Below are 22,920 nucleotides of genomic sequence, written 5' to 3'. Positions count from 1 at the left end.
TATTTTTTTGATGCGAAATATATCAAACGAGCACCTCGATTCCAACGTTCTGTATTTAGATCCCAGTGGCTTATAATCCTGACCATGGAATGACCAACACCTGGATAATAACGATAGTAACACTCCTCTGTTTCCATTTGGGTGATGATTGAGACGCAGCAGCGCCCAGGTGAGATACCGGCTTCTTCCCTGGAGTTGATTCCCATTTTTAAGACCAAAATATTTAGTTTGTTTCCCTCCTCGATCTGTTGTTCCAAACAATCTATGAAAGCAGGGAGATGAAAAATGGCCACATCTATATACAGGCTGTGGTGCTCTGCTGCTGGACCTTCCTTGTTCCAGGGACCAGGACCAGGACCTATGGGGAGGCAGCCTGCAGTGTCTGTGGTCCTGGTCTCTGGAGCAGCCTGCCAGAGGGTCTGAAGAAAATAGATCTTCAAACTCACCAAACTCAGCTCTGCTTTAAAGCTCTCACCTTTAAAGCTCTGCTTGTTTGTTTTTTTTATTGTTTGTTTTTGATTCATTTGTATTTCATTGGTTCACTTCATCTTTCATTTAAATGTTCCTGTTTTTTTATTCCATCGGTGCTCTTTTCTATTTTCTTTTATGATGTGGACTCTCCTTCTTTTACTATGTAAAGGACTTTGAATGGCATTTACTTGTCTGAATGGCGCTATGTAAATAAAGTGTCATTGATTGATTGTTGCTTTGGTAGTGTTGAATGGATGTATAATTAATGGGAAACGTAATATGTAGGGCATGGGTGGTTGGAAAAACACATACTGGTAACGGAAAGCAGTTTTCCCCCATGTGTCTGTCCGCACAAACCCTGGCGTCAGGGAAACGCATATAAGTGGAGTTCCCCACGTAGCTCCTCCCCGGGTTACTGCGGCCACGTCATCCTGGGATTTCTTTGTGACATCACAAGTGTTAAAGCAAAGCTATAAATCAGAGCTTGTGGCGGTGCTGTCATGAGTTTCACACCATTCCACTCCATGCACTTACACACACACACAAACAAACACACACATGAACAGCCACACAGGGCCCGCACACTTTTACACTTTCATCGGGAATTTGTCTAGTTTTTTTGTTTTTTTGTCTAGTTCTTCAAGCCGAAAGTAGGGGAAAGGCATTTTGTGGGGCCTTAACGCGCCCTACACCCTGCAAGCGGTTGTATCCGCTTGTACACACTGTTAGTTATTAGACTTTATTACTGGGCTCTGTGGAATGTGATGTAATACCTGGTTCTGATTGGTCAACAGCTGCAATCTGTGGGGATGGTAGTTCAGGCGGTAGAGCTGGTGGTCTAGTGATCTAAAGGTTGCTGGTTCGATCCCAGGCTCCTCCTGTTAGCATGCTGTAGTGTCCTTGAGCAAGACACTTAACCCCAAATTGCTCCTGATGGCTGCGTCCATCGGTGATTGAACAATTGTAAGTCGCTTTGGATAAAAGCGTCTGCTAAATGTAAATGTAATGTAATGTAATGTAATGCAATCAGCCGTCAGTTATTTATGAATAATGACCGCTGATCCGCTCATAATTGTCACGGACAACCGCTTCTCACGTCCCTGGTATGGCTCCGCCTACGTGCTCTCGCCAACATCACCCGGTGGCGCCGTATCGTGGCGCTTCATAGGAACTACAATGGAAGACTTGAAGCGATGAATGCAGATATGTCCAGTTTCACCAACAGTTAATAGGTCAGTTGTTTTTGTTGGGTGAACGGTCGTTACTCTGCTGTGGAATATTGTTTTTTTAGCCGAAGCTCTTAAAAGTGGGCGTAAGCCTTCTAGTTCTGTTCAGTATTCATCGGACTGTATTTCACCTGCACAGTATCCTCACTCATTAACCCTCAGCGGTTGGTTTCCTTGCAGGAGCTGCCCCCAAACTGAACTTCCGAGTCCCGCTTGGACCTGAACCTGCAGCTGATTCTCCAGAAACCAGCACATCATGAAGGACAAATTATCTCAGTTGTATCCTGTTTGGAAAGTGTGTGTTCTGTGCCCGACTTGACGATGAAACCAAGTCCCGTTTTTTTCCGTCTGTCATTGGTTTAAAAAAAACAAGTATATATATATATATATATATATATATATATATACAGTTTACCTCCTGCAATTCCTTTGAGGACCCCTGGGGTGCCGCTAACCCCAGCTTGGGAACCCCTGGCATAGGCCACAAAGGCCGCAACTGTTCCTTCTTAACACCGGGCTCAGAAACCCCAGGTTTGGAGGCGGGGGATGTGTCGAGGACGAACGGCAACTTCTGATGGAGGAGATCAACATGTGCCGAGTTCGGGCGCGGAAGATGTCGCTGGAAACCAGACGACGACAGAAGTCAGTTTCACTCTTCTACTTTTTTGTGATTCTAATGATAATAATGTTAGTAAATCCAATATATAATCGTATAGACATATTATATATTTTTTTATATATATATATTGTTTGAAATTTATTTTCAATTTAGCCCAAAATTACATATAATTAATGTCAATATGATTAATTAATATATTGTTCCACTGTTCAAACCTCATAGTTAAAGAACAGAGTGTTTTTGGGTTTCAAGGACCAAATCCCGAACAGATAATAACTTTAACGATAACTGTAAATCTCAATCTAAAAACTGATTTTCACCATGACAATGGCCAAACGACTAAACTTATTTGGAGTTCCATTTCTCTGGCTCACATCTGAAATTTACTTTCGGGTGCAAGACCTGTGTGTTATTTGATTGTTTGGTTTGTTGTTGCCACTTCTGCTGAAGTGATGAGAGGTTTGATATTGAGTGTTGGCATGGACGGCTGCAGAACGTCTTCATGCTCTTTTGATTCATGACTGTGGCTGCACAGTGACTGGAGCCGCCTTTTAATGGGTTTTTATGCTTGTTTTGTTTGTTGTTTCTGACAGTGAAATCTAAACCACACATGATGAGGCTGTACAACCTTATAACAATGTTTCAAAAATAAATTGTATTCTCTTGTATTATTACATGTTTTCAGTTTTCTGAGTCTTTTCCCCTTCCATTTTAACAGCACCAGTACTCCACACCAGTACACCTCTAGATGTGATAGAATATACACCACTGCTGATATCAGCTCTTATCTGTCGACCCATAGCGAGTGTTTGCTGTTACTTATTCATGAGCGTGCTTGGAGGCCGGAACTCAGGTTTCCTATCCCAGACCAGTCCCAACACATTTCCCGCAGGGCCCTGGAGGAGCGCCGGCGGCAATGGGACATCCAGGAGCAGCGTCTCAGGGAGGACATCCTGCAGCAGCGGCGGCAACGGGTGCAGGACGCCACCGAGCGCTTCCAGAAAGGACACCTCCATCCTTCCCAGAGGAGGACGCAGAGTCAGTCCCACGTCCAGCCTGCGCTCCGAGACACCTTTCATACACACCGTCGGAATACAAATACAATTGTATTTTTTTATATTGTATATTACAGAGACACACACACTCATGGGTGTGTAGGGCCGCCCATAAGGGTAAGACAGTGTCTGAGAAAGTGTCCCCGTTACGCACTGTGTTTTTTTGGTTTTGTTCAATGGCATAAGGAAACAGAGTAAAATAAAATAAAATAAACAAAATAAACAGGACACGGCATGCACAGCAGAGCGCAGATTGCGGGTGCACCGATAGGGCACCCCACCTCTGGCGTGCCAATGGAATGGGCCCCGGGGGGCCACAGGGCCCGGGTGCAGCTGCACTGGTTGCACCGGCACCTAAGCCACCGGGCCCACCCAATCAAAAGTTTAGAAGCGATCTCTGCTCCGTTGCGCGCTCAAAGCGTTCTCATGTCTGCTGAGCGTCCCCCTTCCCCAGGGAACAAATAAAAACACTTTTTCTTTATTGTAGATGTATTTTTATGATTTAATTTAATGAAACAAAAAAATGCCTTGTGCATAACGGGGAGACACTCAATCACTCTCTCACTCCTTTTCAGGGGCCCAGCCATTTCTGTGGGCAGGGTGTGTATGGCTTGAACTAAAGCTCATATTGTTTTACAGCAGTGATTCTCAATCTTTTTTCATGTCAAGGACCCTCGACCATGCACCCCATTTGTTTTAGTTTGTTCGATATGATTTAGTGTCTTTACTATATTTAGGGAGATAACAGTGAATCTAGGATCCAAACAGTCATTATTATTCTCTAACAATGGTGGAGGTTTAACTATTAATCAACTTGTTGGGGACCCACTGGAGCTTCATGAAGGACCCCTGGTGGTCCTGGGACCACACGTTGAGAACCACTACCTCAAAGCATGGGTTTGCAATTTTTCCCAGGATTTATTAAAATGCTGGGTCCCATCGTTTATAACAGTTCATTGTTAAACTTTAAACTTTTAACATGTTTTTTTAAAGGTGTAGACGTTCGCCCCATTGGGCTGCATTGGACAGCACAGCGAGAATTGTTTTAAACATTAGAAATGATGGGAACCTACAAAACCTATCCTTTGTAACCAAACCTCCCGAACCAAACCCTGAATAGAGGAATCTCTTCATATGAGAATCTCTCTTAAACTAACCTTAAATGACAATGACAATCACATGAAGAGATGACCCACTGAGGTATCAAAATTCATCATCCCATCGCTGCAGAATGTTTTCATACATGCAATTTGGTCGATTTGGATGCCCTGCCCATGGCTAGTCCCACCTCCTCCACCTTTCCTGAGTTGTGAAAAATGAGACAGCGGGCCGGCAATTTATACATGTATTTTTTTTTAACTTTTTGCTTTCTTTGATGTCTCAGTTTTTAAGACGAACGTGCCGACCATTGAAGAAGCACTCAAACACATCCAAGACAATTTGAACCCGTTTGTCCAGAAATCACATTTGTTGTCCAGCAACAAAACAGTAAACAGGTAAAAAGAATACTATCGTCATTTACACCACTGCACTGGGATTGTTGAAGAAAGATTTGGGGTGTTCTAAATGTGAGCTTTGCATTTCACAGGAGAAGTCTTTTTTTTTTATATATATATATATATATAAATTGTTGTCCTTATGTGTTTTGTTTTGCTTATTTTGCTGAAACTCTGGAGGTTCACTCCGCCTTCTAGCTCCTTCTCTGCCCTGGAGGCGTTCACCAGGATGCTGCAGCATGAAAACATCCCGAGCAGCCAGCTGTGCTCCATCCCCCTGATCCGAGAGGACCAAAGGAAGCACCAGGACCAAAGGAAGCACCAGGACCCGTCCACTCCATCGGTACGTTACTCTGTACTGGAGTGGGAGGCAAAAGAGATTTTAAAAAGATATTGATCTGATACTTGGTATCTGAGATTGATACTCTCGCTGAATAAAACTAAGGCTGATAGTTCATTTGGTTTTTATTACTGAGTAAGTAAACGTGTAAGAAGTAAAAGTGTAAGAAATGTAAGTATCCAATGATTCAATGATTTTTTTCAGTGTATTTCTACAGTATTGTCATCTCAAAACAATTTGACATTCTGCATTTCACAAGGCGTCACACCCTGGTGTTAAATCTGAGTTAAAGCCCTCCCTGACCAACAGTGGGCGCTAGGACAAAGCTCTGTCTCCAGGACCTGCTGCTGTAATTCTCCTGTAGGAATCAAACCCAGTCGCTACTCTACTCACACGCTGTTTACTTACACCTGTTCGTTACACCTGAGTCCCTAGTTAGTTACGTCTTATCTTGTCTTCCTCTAGGAACACTCTTTGTACAACATCAAACTTTCAGAAAGCCTCTCCAGCCTGGACAGCTTGGAGAACGAGGACCCCGACCACCATACTGCCAATTTCCAGTCGTCCATCCCATCCTCGACAGGAGACCTGGAGAGTACTCGAGCAAGACAAGGAAACAAAAACGTCTCCTGTCCATCACTCCATGAAAGCTTTTCCTCAATAGAGATGCTCCTTAGTGCTCGAGCGGCCAAACAGATGAAGACATGCTCAGGCCGTGGAGAGCCAGAGGAGATCCAGGAGGAGCTTGAGGAGTTTGACAAGCGGGTCCACAGCGCCTGTGAATCCCCAAAGCTGTTGACCTCAACGGAGGCCCAGTGGCCTCCAGGCCAATATGGCCTGTTATCTGAAGTTTTAAACACAGACGAGGAGCCTTGTAAGAACAGATCCTACCAAACCCCTAAAATGAAGGAACAATTCTCTGTTGTCAGACAGAGTATCCCCGAAGAAATGCATGCAAAACATCCGACAGCAACAGAAATGTTTTTTCCCATTAAAAATGGAAAAGACAGAGGAATTCTGAGTGAGCCTCCCCAAAATAACTTTATTTTATTGGATGGAAACAAAGCCGATGGCTCACGAGAAGAATTGAACCATAGAACAGTTAAAGCAAACGCCTGTCGACCGGCCGAGCAAAAGCACAGTGATTCCATGAATGACCTCAATAAGTTTTTGAACTTTGAGCTGAAAATGGAAAAGTACAAGGACACAAGCTCAGTGCATGGAGGATGCTTGTCCAACCAAACATCAGGTGCAAAAAATTTCAAGTTTAGATCCCAGGAATCCCAGGAACCTTTCTCCTCGGTGGGGAAATGTCATTCTAGTTCTGAAGTCGGTCAAGCGCAATTCCTAAAGGGAATTCTGAAAAAGCAGCCCAGAGGCGCCCCATCTGCTTGGGGCTCTGAAAAATTGATTTTCACAAAGCCATCGGCCTTATCGATTAGGGACAGTGTGGAGATGGCCAGGGAGAGGAGCAGGGACTCAGAGAGAAACAAGGCCGTCAGAAAGAAGCTGCGCTGGTTCGATGAATCATGTCTTCAGGAGGAGGACAGGCAGCAGAATGTGAAGACACAGAATCTGGATCAGATTAGGACTGACGCTGCGCTTCGGTCCCACAACAGCCGGTTAGACCACAGGAGACCACAGGAAGACCACAGAACACCACAGGAGGACCACAGGAGACCACAGGAGGACCACAGGAGAGCACAGGAGGACCACAGGAAACACCAGGGGGACTACATGAGTTCCACAGTTCCCTCGGCAGCCTCCACAGGCTCTCATCTTACAAAGCCAGCTTGGACAGATGTCGGGGCTCGAGGTGGCCCGCCGTGGGAGCAAGGATCCGGGGTCAAGGTGGAGGGGGGCAGCACTAGGAGCTACAGCTCAAAGCTCCCCAGGAGGGTGCCCCCCTCCAGGACCGTGTCAGGTCCCGTTTCACAGGCCAGAAAGGGCACTGTCCTGCGACCTCGATCTACCATGGAGGCGAGTCAGGTTGCCAGGGCCCAGCTGACAGCAATGGTGCCCTGTCCGCCTCCCAGGGCGGAGGAGAACGCCACCAAGATCACTCCCTCTGCCGTGGATCCCACTGGTAACGCAGACCGGAAAGAAACTCTGGGCGGAGAGCAGCTCTACCAGCGCCTTCCCCATGTGATTGGATCCAAGAGCGGCGATGTGTACCCAGTGCTGCCACACACCTACACCGGGCGCTTCTCAGAGGGCCACCCCAGCTCGGGGCATCAGGAGCCCAAGAGCTGTGGGGAAACAAGGCCGACGGACAAGGGAAAGGCCCTGCGTCTGGACTGCACGCCCACGGACGAGGAGATCTCCCAGCTGTGGAAGGGGGTGCGCACGGCCTTAGCCTCCAAGGACGGTAAGGTGGACCCAGTCTGTCTGCAGTGCTGCTGTTGTGTTTACATTCTCAAGTGTTCAGATGTTTTGAAGAGCTAAAAAGAGCCCCATAGGAATTTTCTGCCTTTTAAGGTAAATTTAGTTCACAATTCTGGTGTTTTTCATGATGCTAAAGAGATTATTGAAATTTGTCTTTGTAAGCGGTTTGATGATTTTCCCTTCTTATTGACACCATTGGCTTCAGAATAGCAGAAATACATTGTAGGTCTGGTGCTTGTTGTCAGCTGTTTCGGCAATTTTAACTTAAGCAATGGCATGTTTTTCCACGCACATCAGCAGGTAGTTAATAACTGTTAATGATGTTGTCACCATAAGAGTCCAATAAAATAAGGTTGTACAATTAATTTACAATGACCTTGATTCTGTGACATCGACGAAGCAACATTCACTGTCTCCACAGTTGATCCTCCACAAATTGAATGTTGTGTTGTAGACTTGGTTAAATACATTTCATGATGCTTGTTCACATTCCGATAACGTGTGTTGAGTATTTACCATGTGAAGAGTCATATCAAGTTTCTTTCTATATATCCCTAAATCACCGTCTCAAAGGCCTTCACAAGATTCACATTTCAAATTTAAATTAATGGCATCAACCCCGCCCCACAGTCACCCCTGGGAAAATACAATACTCTCGGAAAAAAATACATCATTTTCATAAAGACATAATTTTCTACCTTATTGCCTTATATTTATTCTGTATGACGCTAAAATAATTCAAATAATCAAAGGAATTAGTTTCTGTCAAAATGTGTGTATTGCTGGTCACATTCATTCTCCAACAGAGGTCAACCTCTTGTGTTTTTCAGCCAGGAACGCTGTGAAGAGGCAGGTTGTGGAGCTGGGCCGACCTCCATCCGAGATCAGGTGGCAGGTACCCAGAGCTGCCATGACAGCGGCCCAAACGCAGAGTCCAGGTGGAGCGCCCCCAAGCAGCACTGCCCCGCAGGGATGCTGCAACATCTCGCTGGAGGAGCAAAGACTCCTGCTGTCGCTGGACAGACTCAATCAGAAGCTGAACTGTGAGTGGGTCATTCTTTACAAAATCTGCCTGTTACTGAAATACGTAGTTGCTAGAATGGAACTTTAAATGAAAACGATCAATCTCAGAAATTTCAGACCTCATATCAAGATACATTTTAGCTCATATATCATCCCCCTGGTCATTCATTGAGACTACAAAGTGCGCATCACAATGTTCAAATTTGATCCCTTGCAGGTATAGATGGACATGCAGCCAATGCATCTGATGCCAGAGCGCTGCTCCAGTTGGATGTAACCGTCACTGCGAGTGCGACTGTGAGTGGAACCTCTCTAAAAGACCCAATCAGCCCACATCCTGCAATGAAGTGATGAATGATCTTGTTTTTTTCTGTTTTAGATCAGGGAAGAAAAGACTACAACCAATCACAAGCTCCACCCATTTTCAATGAACAGCCACTCCCAAAGCCAGAGTAGGTTCTAACCTGAGAGTAGAGAGTTCCCAGCGGCCTTCGCATCAGTCTGTGAACTTGACCAGACTAGCGAGCACTTTATGACGCAGTTCCAGCTGAGAGACCGGTTCTGCAGCATCTCATGGCCCTGGTGAGGCACCTCCTGGATCCCAGACCCACGTCAGCGTGGAGGACGCCGTCATCTACCTGCTGCACCAGGCCGGAAGGTGACAGTCACATTCCCCGACTTCTCCTGTGCTTTCAACATCATAAGGCCGCTCCTGTTGGCAGAGAAACTCTCAGCGATGCAGATGGACCACGTCATGGTGGCTTGGACCATCCACTACCTCATCAGCAAGTCGCAGTAGATCCACCTGCACCCGTTTCTGTTCTTCAACACCGGAACATGCCACCTTCAGAAGTTCTCTGGCGACACCTCCATTGTCGCCTGCATCACAGAGGACAAAGGTGTTGTTGAGAGCCTCCTGGCATGGTGTGACAACAACCATCTGTAGCTTAACACTGGGAAGACGAAATCGCTGGTGGTGGACTTCCCACGGAGCAGGAAGCTCCAACCTAAAGGTGGAGATGGTGGACTCCAGCAGGTTCCTGGGAGGTGCACAGAAGAGGATGAGGGCTGGATCAACGCCATCCAGGAGAACCCCTTCCATCCTCTCTACGAGGAGCTCGATCTGCACTCTGAGCAAACTATAGCTATATTTATATGATATATATTTAAATTTATTATATCTAGATTTATATATATACATATATATATACATATATATATATATGTATATATATATATATATATATATATATATATATATATATATATATATACAAAATATGGCTATACACATATTTAATATACCAGCCAGTTGTGGAAGAAGTAATCAGACCTTCTACTTAAGTAAAAGTACAATTACCCTGATACGAAATCAGCACCTAGATAGATCCAGTCCCTAATTTGGATATACAGTGAGTATATAATATCAATCATGATTTAAAAAGTAATGTGACTGTGCTAGAAATGTAGGGTAAAAAGTATAGATATTTGTTTTGAAATGTCATGGAGTACAAGTTGAAAGTCACAGAAAACTGAACATGCTTCAGGAAGTACAGTTAATTGAAAAATACTGAAGTATTACTTGTAATTTATTACTTCCCACCACTGATACCAGCATATTCACCAATACTAACATGCATAGTATTGCTACACACTGCTGCTATATACTATTTGTACTTTACTTTAGTATATCTGCCACCTGCCCATATTGGGCTCACTAGATTTGTACATGTATTTTATTTTTTATCTATTTTTATCTTTTATCTCCTTTGACATGCACTGTTCTGTCAACTGCTGCTGCTGTAACACCCTTAACAACCACCCCCCCAGGAATGAATAAAGTGTAAAACCAGACCCCGGGTTAAATCTTGGGTAAAATAATGAAGACTGATGTCAACCTGAATCAGTCACTGAGCTCTAGAACATTGGACTTGGACATCTTGTGTGTTTACAGGGCAGCATCTGCTTCGCAAGACGGGCTTGGTCACAATGACCGCCGGTGACCCACACCTGGTGGAAACGGTTTTCATGGACCTGTTGTGATCCATGGTTTTTACCCCGGGACAGAGATTCACTGGAGGCTTCTCAGAACCTTCTGTTAATAAGGGCACTTTGGTTATTTCTCTAGCTCATTTCTCTTTCTCTTGCTGCTCAAAATGACCTTTTGTTTCTGCATCATCAACTGTACTGGAAACACTCAAAGAAATATAACATCAACAGATATTTGATTGTTAAATCTCGAGCTGATCCCTGGATAGATTGAATATTCTGGAAGATGTTTTTGATGTTGGGATCCTGCCTCATGTTTTGCTTTTGGATATATTCTATATTATAATAAAGGGGTGGCTTCAATAGATGGGATAACAGATGATGAAATAAGTTCAAAATAAAATACCCTTGTAGAGTACATCTGTAGTATTTCATGTCAATAACTACCTTGAAACAGATTATTTAAGATTTTGATGTATCCATTATAAAATGGCACCACCAAATGGCCATATGGAAAAACACAGGTTTTGAGTAATGACACACTGCAGGGCTAGTTCTAGTCCTAGGTCTAGCTTAGTCCTATCTTTAGCTCTCATTCCGGTTCTAGTTCTAGTACTAGGTCGAGCTTTATTCCTTCTGGTGTGTGGATGATTTGAGCAGCCACACCTGACGCGCATTGGTTGGGCTAACACACAGAAAGGAGCCCCATCATGACATGTTCCATCTGCTCCTGGCTAACTCCACCCAGCCGCCTCTACAATAAACGGGTGTCTACAACCCATCACGTCCGTGTCTCTGTGCCGGAGGGCCCTGAAAACACCACTTGGTGGCGTGTGGTAGGCGGAACTGCCACAGTCCTATCCCGAGCTCTCATTCTGGTTCTAGTCCTAGGTTGATCTTTGGTCCTAAACTTAGCTCTCATTCTGGTAGTAGTTCTAGTCCTAGGTCGAGCTTTACTGCTATCCTTAGCTCTCATTCTGGTTTTAGTTCTAGTCCTAGGTCTAGCTCTAATCCGATCTTAAGCTCTCATTCTGGTTCTAGTTCTAGTCCTAGGTCTATCTTTAGTCCTGTATTTAGCCCTAATTCTGGTAGTAGTTCCAGTCCTAGGTCGAGCTTTAGTCCAATTGTTTGCTCTCATTCTGGTTCTAGTCCTAGATCAAACTTTAGTCCTATCTTTACCTCTTATTCTGGTTCTAGTTCTCGTCCTTGGTCAAGCTTTAGTCCTATATTTAGCTAATTCTGGCAGTAGTTCTAGTCCTAGGTCTAGCTCTAGTTCTATCTTGAGCTCCCATTCTGGTCCTAGTTCTAGTCCTCGGTCGAGCTTTAGTCCTATCTTTAGCTCTCATTCTGGTTCTAGTTCTAGTCCTCAGTCGAGCTCTAATCCTATCTTTAGCTCACATTCTGGCTGTAGTTCTAGTCCTAGGTCGAGCTTTACACTTATCCTTAGCTCTCATTCTGGTTCTAGTCCTAGGTTGATCTTTGGTCCTAAACTTAGCTCTCATTCTGGTAGTAGTTCTAGTCCTAGGTCGAGCTTTACTGCTATCCTTAGCTCTCATTCTGGTTTTAGTTCTGGTCCTAGGTCTAGCTCTAATCCGATCTTAAGCTCTCATTCTGGTTCTAGTTCTAGTCCTAGGTCTATCTTTAGTCCTGTATTTAGCCCTAATTCTGGTAGTAGTTCCAGTCCTAGGTCGAGCTTTAGTCCAATTGTTCGCTCTCATTCTAGTTCTAGTCCTAGATCAAACTTTAGTCCTATCTTTACCTCTTATTCTGGTTCTATTTCTCGTCCTTGGTCAAGCTTTAGTCCTATATTTAGCTAATTCTGGCAGTAGTTCTAGTCCTAGGTCTAGCTCTAGTTCTATCTTGAGCTCCCATTCTGGTCCTAGTTCTAGTCCTCAGTCGAGCTCTAATCCTATCTTTAGCTCACATTCTGGCTGTAGTTCTAGTCCTAGGTCGAGCTTTAGTCTTATCCTTAGCTCTCATTCTGGTTCTAGTCCTAGGTCGAGCTTTAGTCCCATCTTGAGCTCTCATTCTGGTTCTAGTTCTAGTCCTTAGTCTAGCTGTAATCCCAACTTTAGCTCTCTTTCTGGCTCTAGTTCTAGTCCTAGGTCTAGCTTTATTCCTATCTTTAGCTCTCATTCTGGTTCTTATCCTAGGTCGATCTTTAGTTCTAAAATTAGCTTTTTCTGGTAGTAGTTCTAGTCCTAGGTCTAGCTATAGTCCTATCTTTAGCTCTCATTCTGGTTCTAGTTCTAGTCCTAGGTCGAGCTTAACTGCCATCTTTAGCTCTCATTCTAGTTTTAGTTCTAGTCCTAGGTCTAGCTCCAATCCTATCTTTCGCTCCCATTCTGGTTGTAGTTCTAGTCCTAGGTCTAGCTTTAGTCCTATTGTTAGCTCTCATTCCGGTTCTAGTCCTAGATTGAGCTTTAGTCCTATCTTTAGCTCTCATTCTGGTTCTAGTTCTAGTCCTACGTCGAATTTTAGTCCTATCTTTAGCTATCATTCTGTTTCTAGTCCTAGGTCTAGCTTTATTCCTATCTTTGGCTCTCATTCTGGTTCTAGTCGTAGGTCGATCTTTGGTCTTATAATTAGCTCTCATTCTGTTAGTAGTTCTAGTCCTAGGTCAAGCTTTAGTCCTATATTTAGCTCTCATTCTAGTTCTAGTCCTAGGTCTAGCTTTAGTCCTATCTTTAGCTCTCATTCTGGTTCTAGTCCTAGGTCGATATTGGTCCTAAACTTAGCTCTCATTCTGGTAGTAGTTCTAGTCCTAGGTCGAGCATTAGTCATAAATTTAGCTCTAATCTGGAAGTAGTTCTAGTCCTAGGTCAAGCTTTAAGTCCTATTGTTAGCTCTCATTCTGGTTCTGGTTCTAGTCCTAGGTCAACCATAGCCCTTTCTTTACCTCTCATTCTGGTCTAGTCCTAGGTCTAGCTTCAGTCCTATCTTTAGCTCTCGTTCTGGTTCTGGTTTTAGTCCTAGGTCTCGCTTCAGTCCTGTGTTTAGCTCCTGGTTCTAGTTTTAGTCTGATTCCTAATCCTAGTTCTAGTGTTAGTGCTAGTCCTAGTTGCAGTTCTCTTTCTAGTTCCAGCCCTTTTAACCATTGTCCTGGTTTTAGATCTAGTCTTAGCCACCGTGATTGGTCAGTACACAGAACACAAGAAGTGACTCTGACACCGGAAGCAGAAGTGTGTTGTGAATTCCATGGCAGGCATTAACATGAAGCAGGTGTACTTTTGAAGATGTTTAATTTTTAAGATGCTTTTGAATGAAAAATGGAAAAATGGATGTAAGCAGCCTGGTGATACATCTACCAAACAATTTACAGCTTTTACTCAGAAAGGCACTCGACAAACACCAAGTTTTATGTTTTGCCGTTTTCCCAGAAATCTGTTGAAAGCTTTTCTGTTCCGAGAAGAATCTTTTTTGTTTTACATGTTGGCCGACACGGCATTTAAATGCTGCATCTCCGCGTTTTATATTATTTCATCATATATAAAAGAAAACTTCTAGAGAACCAAATTCATGACGTTATTTCACTGTCCCCCCCAAATCATGGGATGTATATGTATGTAACGCTTATTACTATTATATATCGATTATTGATATTACCTATTGAGTGTTTGCATGTCTTAAAAATATTGTACAAATATAAAAATAAGGAAAAAAATCTAAAAACGTTTTACAAATAATAGGCCTTAAAAGTCATTAAATAGTTATTTTAAGTAATAATTTATTGATTACAACATGACATGTTTCGTTTGGTCCATCCACATCTTTGTTTTTTTTTTATCAAAGTTCCTCTGCATTAGAGTTAATATGTCAGATTTTATGAAAACTCTAAAGTTACCACTGAACATATGAATACTAATATGAATACTTACCTTCATACTTCCACTTGCCTGTTCTGGACGAACCCAACTCACCTCATACTTTCCCGGAGAGAGAAATCCAAGAATATCCTTGTAAATCCTTTACCTGTCTGAAGTTATGTTGGGGGAAACAAGTCCTGGTTCAATTTATTCCAGTTCCAATCACTTACCTGATCTGAGCTGAAGGAATGTTCATAGAACCATTGTAGTTGTTTCTGTTTCTTCTTGATACTCAACTCCCTTCACCAAATATATAGAACATACCTGCAATACTTGAAAAGGGATGATTTGACCAAAGATCCGTCTTAAATTTCATTCAAATGTATCTTACAAATTGTCTTAAAGCAAGTATTAAATTTAACTTGACACCTGCAGACAGGGGTGGTGCAGACTGAACCTGCTGACGGTGTCGCCCTCTAGAATCCTCTATTTCAGTGTTTGAACAACGTTTAATCAACAGTATAAACACTAAACAGTAGATGGGATATAGTTTGACTAATACATAAAAGTATTTTCAGCGGTTCTCAGTCCTTTAGTGTTCACTACAGGGTCCTCACTGGTCCTGGGGTTTCTGGAAAATCAGGGAGTTTTGAAAAAATGGAATCCCAGCTAAAGTCAGAGGCGTTTATTACTATTTTCTGCCTGAAATATGGATGAGCAAGACATTTTTATTGTGTATAGGAATTTCCGTTTGGCATTTTGTTATGCATGAATCATTCTGGTTGAAGGCTCAATAAGCCGAAGCCTTTGGAAAAATATGTCTTTTTATATTCCTGCTGTTACAGTAGAATGGCACATGGCGAGTTAATGCTAATAAAACAGAGAATTAAAATTATTGATCGTATGTTGGTGGACCAAAAACAATAATTATTATTTTCAAATTTGGTCATGGGAATTCATGGAAAACTCACAAAAAAGGTCAATATTATTATTATGATTATTATGATTATTATGATTGTGGTTATTATTATTATTATTATTATTATTATTATTATTATTATTATTATTATGGGTAGGGCTAATAACCCTTTTGTTATTGTTGGAGGACCAACAACTTGAGGTGATAATCAAAATGGATAGTTGGCTAGCATAAGGCACACTGAAAAGGAAAGAAGCCATCATCTTGTACATCATCCACAAGCAAAGTCCTGGCGGGACATCGGACAGGTGGGAGAGTCCCGCCTATCAAACAAAAAAGAAAGGTTCGGAGAAAGTATTGCGCTGAATATTTATTATTGGGATTTTTTTTGGACAGGCACAGAAGACGAACCGTTAGCGCTGTGCGTGGTGTGTTCCAAGATTTTAAAAACTAAGCTCTGAAGCAATTTCAATTGCGCCGTCACCTCGAGAGAAAACACCAACAACACATGTCCAAGCCGCTTGAATTTTTTGATAATAAACTCAAGGACAAGGACAAGAAGAAAGTCATCGAAACATCATGTATGGGCACTGAGAATGCAAAGGCAGTGGAAGCGTCCTATCGGGTCGGCCCTCATAGCCATGGCTGGTAAGACACATACAATCGGGGAGAAATTAATTCTTCCCCCCACAAAAGAGATAGTGGGGGTGGGGTCGGGAGAGAAGGCGTGCAAGCCAATCAATGTCATCTCATTGTCTGATCACTCAGATGGCAGAGAATGTGTCAGAACAGCTAATAACAAGCGTACGAGATAGTTGTTTTTATAGCTTTCAACTGGATGAATAGACAGACATCACAAATATGTCAAACCCTCTTGCCTATGTAAGGTATGAAAACAATAGAGAGATCGAAGAAGAGTTCCTGTTTTGCAAATCTTTACGGACGCGTTCCATTGCTGAGGCCATTTTTGACATTCTGAACGCGTTCATAGTCTCAAATGGGATTGATTGGTCCAAATGTGTGGGAGTGAGCACTGATGGGACCTGTGTGATGCTGGGGCCAGCACAGTGGAGTCATCAGCCGGGTGAAAGGTGAGGCTCTACTCGTAGCCTGAGACTGCAGTATACACACAACAGCACTGGCTGTAAAGAAAATGCTGCAGAGCTAAGACTGTTCTAGGTGAGGCGGTCAGAGTCAACTTCATCAAAAGCCGCCCACTGCAATAAACCTTTATTTCCCGTTTTTTGTGACGAGAGGGGAGGTTCCAGTGACCATAAGCAGCTTCTGTTACACACCGAAGTCCGGTGGCTCTCAAGGGTGAAGGTACTGATGCGACTTTTTGAATTGCGTGATGAGGTGAGGGTGTTTTTTCTCGGCACAAAGTTTGAACCTCGCACATCGCTTCAGTGATTTTGAGTGGCTGGCTAAATTGGGATACCTGGCCGACATTTTCAGCCACTTAAATGGACTCACCCTCAGTCTCCAACGAAAAGCAGTGACCATGTTCAATGTTCACAATAAAATAGAAGCGACCATTAAAAAAATGGAGATGCGGGCCAGGCGAGTTGACTGGTCAAACTTTCTGATCTGTCTGATTTTATGACAAAGGAACAAATGCGGCTTCCCATCACTGTGATCAATCATGTCAAAGAGCACCTGCATGATTTGAGGACTAAGCTGCATGAATACATCCCCATCCCAGATGTGCAGTGCAGCTGGATCAAAAACCCCTTCTCCAGCCACATAGACGAGACCCTCGCAAGCCTGAGTGCAAAAGAGAAGGACAATCTTGTGGATCTCTCCTGCGACAGTGCATTGAAACTGGCTTTCTCACAGAAGTACCTGACAAACTTTTGGCTTTGTGTTGCCTCTGAGTATCCCGATCTGTCTGACAGAGCTATCTGATTTCTGATGCCTTTCCTGACGACGTATCTCTGTAAGACTGGCTTTTCAGCGTTTGTGCCATTGAAGAAGAAATACAGGAATGAACTGAATGTTGAACCAGATCTTCGCCTGAGACTGTCGTCCCTTAAGCCAGACATCAAGCATTTGTTGTCTGCCATGCAACATCAGCCTTCTCATGAGATTACTTCATATTAATGTGCTCCAGTTATTGTTAGTTTTATCAGTGCTGGCATGAGTCATTAGGCTACAAAACAAAACACTGCGCCCTTCAGACAGCACTTATTAGATACTGTTACTAATGTTGTGCGAAAAATCCATATAAGGTTATTTTTAACCCACCTCTTTTTTTGTTTTACCACTACGGCACTGTATGTATGAGATTGCATATGATTGTTAACATACAGAATACGTCGTCTGAGAACACACTGCTTGGTTCCCGTACTACTTCTGGTCAGATGTGGGCCGCGAACACTTTTTAGATTTTCAAGTGGGCCGTGAGTCCGAAAATGTTGGGAACCGCTTGTTTAGACGTTATTAAACTATCGATTTACATGTATATTTATATAGCTTCTTACCTGGTAGATGTCAGTAAATCTGTTAGATTGATATTTTATCTCTTTACATTAAATAAATACAATAAAAAGTAGTTCACAAAAACCAGTCACCGCATCCAGTCGAAACCACTGAACTGTGCGACTGAGTGATGGGTTCAAGATCCAGCGAGCATTGGGAAAATAGAAGCCGAACAATGGAAATGACTCACAGAAAGACCACAATGTCTTTGTATTTCATGGAAATGTAACTTACTGAAAATGTAATCCAAGTAAACAAGTCAACAAATAAATTACGTAAATTTGACTGTTATTTCATGATAACAGTGAACATGAACATGGCATAATTGACGTATACGAGACACAACGTCCTCTACTGAGACATTTTTACTTGAATGTTACAAGGTAAGTTACAACATGACAAGATGTAGTTTAAAGTAAAAAAATATGAGACATTTTGTAAAGGTCATGTATAAACATTTTCCTACACCTAAACTTCGCAAACTTTAATAAATAGCAGAACCTGTTTTTGATATTGACAAGTTCTTACATAATAATTCTAATGCCATATTAATGTTAAAGTTCCATAAATGTTTTATGCATTACAATATGGACAAGTAATTTATTCAACTGAATTTTGCAATTGTACATTATTAACAGAAAAAAATACAATAAAGTAGTCATTACAACTAACATATATTAATATATTTCTAAAATGAAATGTATTTATTGTTTTTGTTATTACATTATTGTCAATGGTTAACGTCTGGTTGAAATGGAAATGCTTCACACGTAAGGCCATGAAAGTTGGATTTGTGAAATTACATGGACGTTACTACATTATGTTTAGGAGTTCAGTAGATTTTGCTGCATTACACAAAAAATGTAACACGTGCCTAAAACAAATAAACTGGACCCTGTGTATTGCTGCCTGCAACTGTATTTATTATTTTCATCATTATTTTTATCTGTATTATTATAATTTATGTTATTATTTTATTGTCATTATTATAAAAATAATAATAATTATTATTAATAATAATAATAATATTAATTATTATTATTATTATTATTATTATATCATTCTTATTTTTATTAGTATTATCATATGTTTGAAATCAGGAACTGACATCTCGTCTCAAGGCTTTCTGTGTTTTTGTGCTTTTCTTCCTGCTAATCTTTTATTAAACCCTTTCTGCGTCTCCCGTGCCAAGCGCTGTACCTGAGAAGGGAGAGGTGGATGGGTGGAGATTAGTGCTGAATGGAGCTGACCCTCCTGCCCTGCAGCAGCGTGTCTGTTTCTGTCCTCCGTCAGCCTGCCTCGACTTGTTCCGGGAGGTGGAGGTGGAACTGGTTCTTTCTGAGGGTGGTGAGCTCCAACTGCAGCTCTCCCAGGTTCTGTGCCTTTGCATGTAAATACTTCACTGAGATGTTAAAAACTGTAATGCTGCTTTATGAGTTTTGTGTGTGTGTGTGTGTGTGTGTGTGTGTGTGTGTGTGTGTGTGTGTGTGTGTGTGTGTGTGTGTGTGTGTGTGTGTGTGTGTGTGTGTGTGTGTTTTTAAGTGAAACAGGCATATGTCAGATGTGAGAACACACAAGGACATAAGGTACTCTCCTTTTTTGTTGTGTAAAAAACACAAGTGCAGCTATTTGAGGAGGCATCTGAGCACCGAGCCAGTGGGCGGAGGAGGGCGTAGCAGCAGGAGAAAGGACCAGTAGGAAGGCCTGGTCCAGGGGCGGCTTTCTGAAATATGGTTCTAGACGAAGAGACACAATCGCTCTCTTCTGGTCGTCCAAATAATTCAGTTTCACCACAGTATCAAAGTAAAAACAATGCTCTTTGACAAAGCATCAAAACAGAAGGTGATGCTTATTATATAACTATTTTCTTTTATCTGCATGGGCATATACATTTACATTTATATACATATATAACATGTACATTTATGTGCATAAAATGAAAATAAAAACATGCAGAAAATCCGTAACCCTGTATTGTTTGTGTGTAACTTGCATTTGGCGGTAAAATCCGCTAGTATAATAATAATAATAATAATAATAATAATAATAATAATGATAATAATAATAAATAATAAATAATAATAATAATAGTTATTATTATTATTATTATAATGCTAATAAAAATAATACTAATACTACTACTACTACTACTACTACTAATATTATTATTATTATTATTATTATTTCAGTTTTAACAGGGCCAAAAGGTTGATTCATTCCTTTGTTGAAAGCTGTTACAGTGCTCTGGGTGTTTCTGGGAAGGTTATTATACAACATTATCCTTAATTAGATGTAAGCCTTTAACAGTCCAACACCCAGGAGCTCAGAGAGAGAGAGAGAGAGAGAGAGAGAGAGAGAGAGAGAGAGAGAGAGAGAGAGACAGGGGAGAGAGAGAGAGGGAGACAGATCTCAGAGGACAAAACAAGACGTAAACACAGGCACAAGTTGGAGCCTGCTCCCCACGATCAGGCTCAGCCTTCCAGGGGCCTTTGTTTCATGTTACGTCACGTCTCTGTTCTAATTTATGGAAACAGAAATATTAAATGGGCGACATTTATGACTCCTTTGCCCTTGATAATTATTACATTTGGCTGATAAGCAGACAGACAGGTAGATGGTGCCTGTAGATAGACGCGTAATGAATCAGCCCTGCAGGGGGCGTGATGCTCTGCAGTGTGAAGCCTGAGCTGCAGAACAAAAGGGCTTTGGACACTTTGAAGGCAGGGTGGTAGGCTGTTGTTTCCACTAAATTAAATGAATGAAGCCACAGTTGAAACAAGTTCATTTTGTCACTCAGATGAGATATGATGGAAGAAAAATCTTGCAAGATAAAAAGTTATAATTCACACGGACACGTCCAATCTCAAGGGACGGCAACTTAAACCTCAACCCACAAACATCCAATATGTTTGATGCAGTTTATCCGACACGTTGCACACAGTCCGTCACAATAGTTTGACCTTTTGTTTTTCTTTTTGTTTCTCATCAAACGTGCTTGGAACGGGGCAGTGTATGTTGCGGCCTTCAGATGAAGCTGTTGCTGAATGGAGCAGATTTCATTGTGCTGGGTGGGTGGTCTGCAGGGTGGGGGGCAGGGGGGGCGGGGGAGTCTGTCTGAGTGCATTACAATGATCTGAAGATGAAACCTCCAACAGACAATGGACGTTTATTGGCTGTGTGGGCGCACGGTTGTTTTGGTCCTGGGTTTTTTTTTTTTTTTGAACGGAAATGAATGGAAAAGACGAGACGGTTCCACAAACACAAAGGTTTTTTTTGTTATTTCCACCCTTGTTTGGATTCATTTTTAAACACGGTTGTGCAGTGTGTAGTACTTTACTATAGTGAGTTGTACTTTAAGATACTTTCCTGAACCACCCCCGGGATCAATAAAGCATGTGTTATCTTATCTTTTAAATCTTTGTCAGCAGCAAGGCTGGAAAACAACAACCTCACAAATCCACATAATACAAATGACTATTATTAGATGAGAACAAAACAGGAGTGATAGAGTCTGAGTGACAGAACAAAGTTGCAGCAGAGTGTTTCATGTGTTCACTGGGGCTGTACAGTGCCGGTGGGGGGGGGGGGGGGGGTCCATTGGGGTTCATAATCATTCATTCCCACAATGTATGGGAAAAGGGCTGAAACAGAGCCTCTATATCCAAAGAAAGTAGATCTTGACAAAATGATTTCTCAATGGAACGAGGGGCCTCATTTACATAACAATTGTGGGAACTGCATGGATCTGCTGTTCAGCAGCACTGTAAAAAAAAGAAAAAAGTTCCATTATGCGAGATGACAACTTCAAGTTTGGTGTGTTAAAAAATATATAATAAACAAACCAGAAATACACATAGTCTTTTATCAGAGGAAACTAATCAAAATGTATTGTTTATTTTTTTTATAGTTTTTTTTGTAGAGGGGTTTATGTTAATAGGTTTAAAATTATATATATATATATATATAAAATAAAAGTGAAAGAAAGTTCTTAACTGCACTCAAAGTATTAAAAAAATCGGAACATTCAAAAACAAGATACAATAGGATAGGATAAGATAAGATGATTATTAAAAAGATTTTATTTTTTAAGTATGTATTGGAAATTGATAGTATTTTCCTGTTCCAACTACACTTGGACTCGGATGATACAGTTCCATGAAATACTTCCCAGTTTTGTCCTGATTGCTTTAGTCTTGACAACTAAATCAATATACTAGGCTACTAAGAAAATAAAGAACCAAGTGACATAATTAAAATGACGCCCAGGGCTCCTTGTGGCCCCGGTGGAGCTCCCGGGGGCCGCTGGGGGCTCTTACGGGCCGCTGGGGGCTCCCGAGGGCCGCTGGCCCTTTAAACGCTCTGGGCCTCATTAATTCAAGCGCCGCCTCTGAATGAGTCACTAAGTTTGACGTCCTGCCCAAAGTTTAGACCCGAGTCAAGCAAAAGTTTCTGCGAACAGTGAGTGGCAGTGATTTACACTCTTTTCGGGACAATAACAGCTTGAAAACACTGCAGGATTTCTGGGATTTGGGTTTTTGTTTTTTCCCCCCCGTTGCGTCTTTGCTGAGTGGCGCTGAAGACACGCGTCCCGGCGCGCACAGGACGCGCACTCCGTCGCCTTTATGATAACGATGCAGCCAAAAAGCTGCAGGAAAGGCTTTCCTCCCACTTTCTGAGGAAGAAGTCATCCGTCCGACTTCCAAGAATGACACGGGATAACTTCCTCTGATTCCAGGTTCCCGCTGCGTAAAAGTTCGGCTTGAGTTTCACTTTTTCCCAAAGCAGCAGCAACAACAACAACAACAAAAAAGCCTCCCCCCCCTGTTTTTTTCCGGACAAGTTGAGCTCCCGGTCCGTGTGGGATGATGGATCCGAGCCAGCACAACCCCCCCGCCGGGCACCAGATCGTCCATGTCCGCGGGGACTCGGAGACCGACCTGGAGGCGCTCTTCAACGCCGTGATGAACCCCAAAGCCGCGCTGGTGCCCCCCTCGGTGCCCATGAGGATGAGGAAGCTGCCGGACTCCTTCTTCAAGCCCCCGGAGCCCAAGTCCCACTCCAGACAAGTAAGACCGGACCCCCCCGCCCCTCCGGGCCCCAGATCCGCTTGGAA

General features: G+C 42.5%; 1 protein-coding gene across 2 annotated transcripts in view; it reads left to right on the top strand.

Moving 5' to 3' along the window:
• Positions 1-22,265: 22,265 nt before the first annotated feature.
• Positions 22,266-22,920, top strand: part of yap1 (Yes1 associated transcriptional regulator) — a 30,791-nt gene continuing 30,136 nt past the window's right edge. For both annotated transcript variants that reach the window (XM_080007180.1, XM_080007179.1), the window contains exon 1: positions 22,266-22,873. In XM_080007180.1, coding sequence (XP_079863306.1) covers positions 22,670-22,873 — 204 coding nt within the window. In that variant the 5' untranslated portion in view covers positions 22,266-22,669. The remainder of the gene's footprint in view (positions 22,874-22,920) is intronic.

The sequence above is a fragment of the Zeus faber genome (assembly GCF_960531495.2).
Source record: "Zeus faber genome assembly, chromosome: 9".
In the NCBI taxonomy this organism is placed as follows: Eukaryota; Metazoa; Chordata; class Actinopteri; order Zeiformes; family Zeidae; genus Zeus; species Zeus faber.
This window is presented reverse-complemented; position numbering and strand designations above follow the sequence as displayed.